The sequence below is a fragment of the Parus major genome, chromosome 1 (genome assembly GCF_001522545.3).
Source record: "Parus major isolate Abel chromosome 1, Parus_major1.1, whole genome shotgun sequence".
NCBI lineage: Eukaryota > Metazoa > Chordata > Aves > Passeriformes > Paridae > Parus > Parus major.
Window position 1 is genome coordinate 12,775,043 of NC_031768.1, and position 2,047 is coordinate 12,777,089.

Genomic DNA, 2,047 nt, shown 5'->3' on the forward strand with positions numbered 1-2,047 from the left:
GCCCCGGGCGGGCCCGCGGGGCAGGGACGGGGCAGGGCTCCCCAGGGACAGGCCCGCGGAAAGCGGTGCTCCCACGCAGAAACTAAATCCTTGAATGGGTTTCCCTGCGTGCACGCGTGGCCTCTGCTTTGCTCGGGGCGGGGGCTGCTGGTATTTGGCCGTTCGGGGTGAACAGAAGCCGCGACATCCCGGGCGCCGTGAGCCGCTCCAGCCGCGGGGGGAACGTCACGCTCAGATTTTTAGTCGCGGCCACGAGTAGCTTGCACGGGTTTGCGTCGGGACGAGCTCCCGCGGGAGCCGCGGTCCGTCCTGCGCTCCTCCGGGCGGAGAGTCCGCGGGCGAAGCGCGGGAAGCGCCGGGCGGCTCCGGCAGCGCTGCCTGCCCAGGACCGGGGGCCTCCCCCCGCACATTCCCCTGTCGGGCGGCTGCAGCCCCCGACCTCTGCCGCCCTGGCCGTGGCAGCGGCGGACCTGGGAGGACCAGGCTCAGCGATTTTTCCTCCCTTTCTCTTTCTCCCCCGAAAAAAATCTCTTGCCGGGTATTTCCAGCAAGTCTCTGTCCCCTCGCGTCCGCGCTTGGCGGGAAGGAGGCGAGCGGGGCCGTGCGGAGCCGGCGGTCCCCGGCGCGGCGGTGACGGCCGTCTCTGCTTCCTTTGCAGGCTCTTTTCCACCATGTCCCCCTTGGGCAGCGCCTCCAGCGCCGCGGCCCTGCTGCGGCAGCCGGCGCCGGCCGCCGAGGGCGCGGTGGGCTCGGCGGGGCTGGGGGACCCGGCCAGCGCCGCCGCCGACCGGCGGGCATCCAGCATCGCCGCCCTGCGGCTGAAGGCCAAGGAACACGCCGCCCAGCTCACCCAGCTCAACATCCTCCCAGGGAACAGCACGGGGAAAGAGGTGTGCTAAGGCACGGCTGCCGTCCGCGGCGGGCGGGTTAGGGTTTTTTTTAGGGGGGAGAGAAAAAAGAGAGAGGGAGAGGAGAGTAAATACGCGAATCAATAAAGGTCACCTCAAACAGCATGAATCAAGACCAAACGGGGGGAAAAATAATAATGATTTTTTAAAAAAAGAGGACCAGCAGCTGAGACTGCAGTAGGTTCTCAAGTTAGGAACTTGGAGAAAGCAAATGCCTCTCGCATCAGCCCTCACACGAGTGAAACGACACTTAAAACCTCCTGAATAAGTCACTCCTTGGCTGGCACGTTTCTTCAATGTACGATGTGTCCATTTCCTCTGTGAACATTAGGGGAGAGAAAAAAAAAAGTTAAAAAAAAAAAAACCAGAAAAAAAAGCCCTAATAAAAGTTACTATATATTAGCATTTCGTACACTAAATATTTTTCCTTCTGTTTATCTGGCAAGAAAAAAAAAAAACGAAATAGAATTGTAATTAAGAAAGTGAAAAACTAAAAAAAAAAAAAACAAACAATAGAGAAGCTAAGAGAGGGGGAAAGCTACCCACATCTTCTCAAAATAGCATCTTAGGATGTTAAGTTGGTCATTTAGAAGCGCTGGAGAACTATTTTACATGTTGCAACGAGCTGCATATGCTAACCAAGGATGCTGCCAGTGCAGACTGAAAGTAAATTTGATGCTGTAAGATAACCAGTGCACTTAGGGGAAAGGGTATATCTTTTTCTTGTTATATTCTTTATCACTACAACAACCAAGGTTTTTATATCAAACCAAAGGGAAATACACTGCTAGAATATGGACTGTTTAAGTCACTAAACTGTGATTATTGATTCTGTACATACCATTGTTATAAAAAAAGAACAGAGCTTTGTATATTTGAAAAGTTATAAAACAATTGCACTCAGTGTAGTGTTGTAAAAGTTTGTCATTCTGTAGATTCTTACTGTGTTGTAGATATAATAGGATTCCTAGACAAATATTTATGTACAAACTCTTTATTTAACTTATTAACTGTAGAGGTTTCTGAAACCCTCAAGAGGCGATGGTACAGTACTTTTTCGTGTAATGTCGTTATTGTTAACACTTTTCCTTGCTATCCGGTGGAGAAGTGCCACGTTCAGAAAATAAACAAAAATATAT

At 51.8% G+C, this 2,047-nt stretch overlaps 1 protein-coding gene across 1 annotated transcript in view; it reads left to right on the forward strand.

Annotated features, from left to right (window-relative positions):
* The window catches only part of ARX (aristaless related homeobox), an 8,959-nt gene extending 6,999 nt beyond the window's left edge, over positions 1-1,960 (forward strand). The window contains exon 5 of the mRNA XM_015636806.1: positions 100-1,960. Within this exon, the coding sequence (XP_015492292.1) occupies positions 100-899 (800 nt within the window). The 3' untranslated portion in view covers positions 900-1,960. The remainder of the gene's footprint in view (positions 1-99) is intronic.
* Positions 1,961-2,047: the final 87 nt, after the last annotated feature.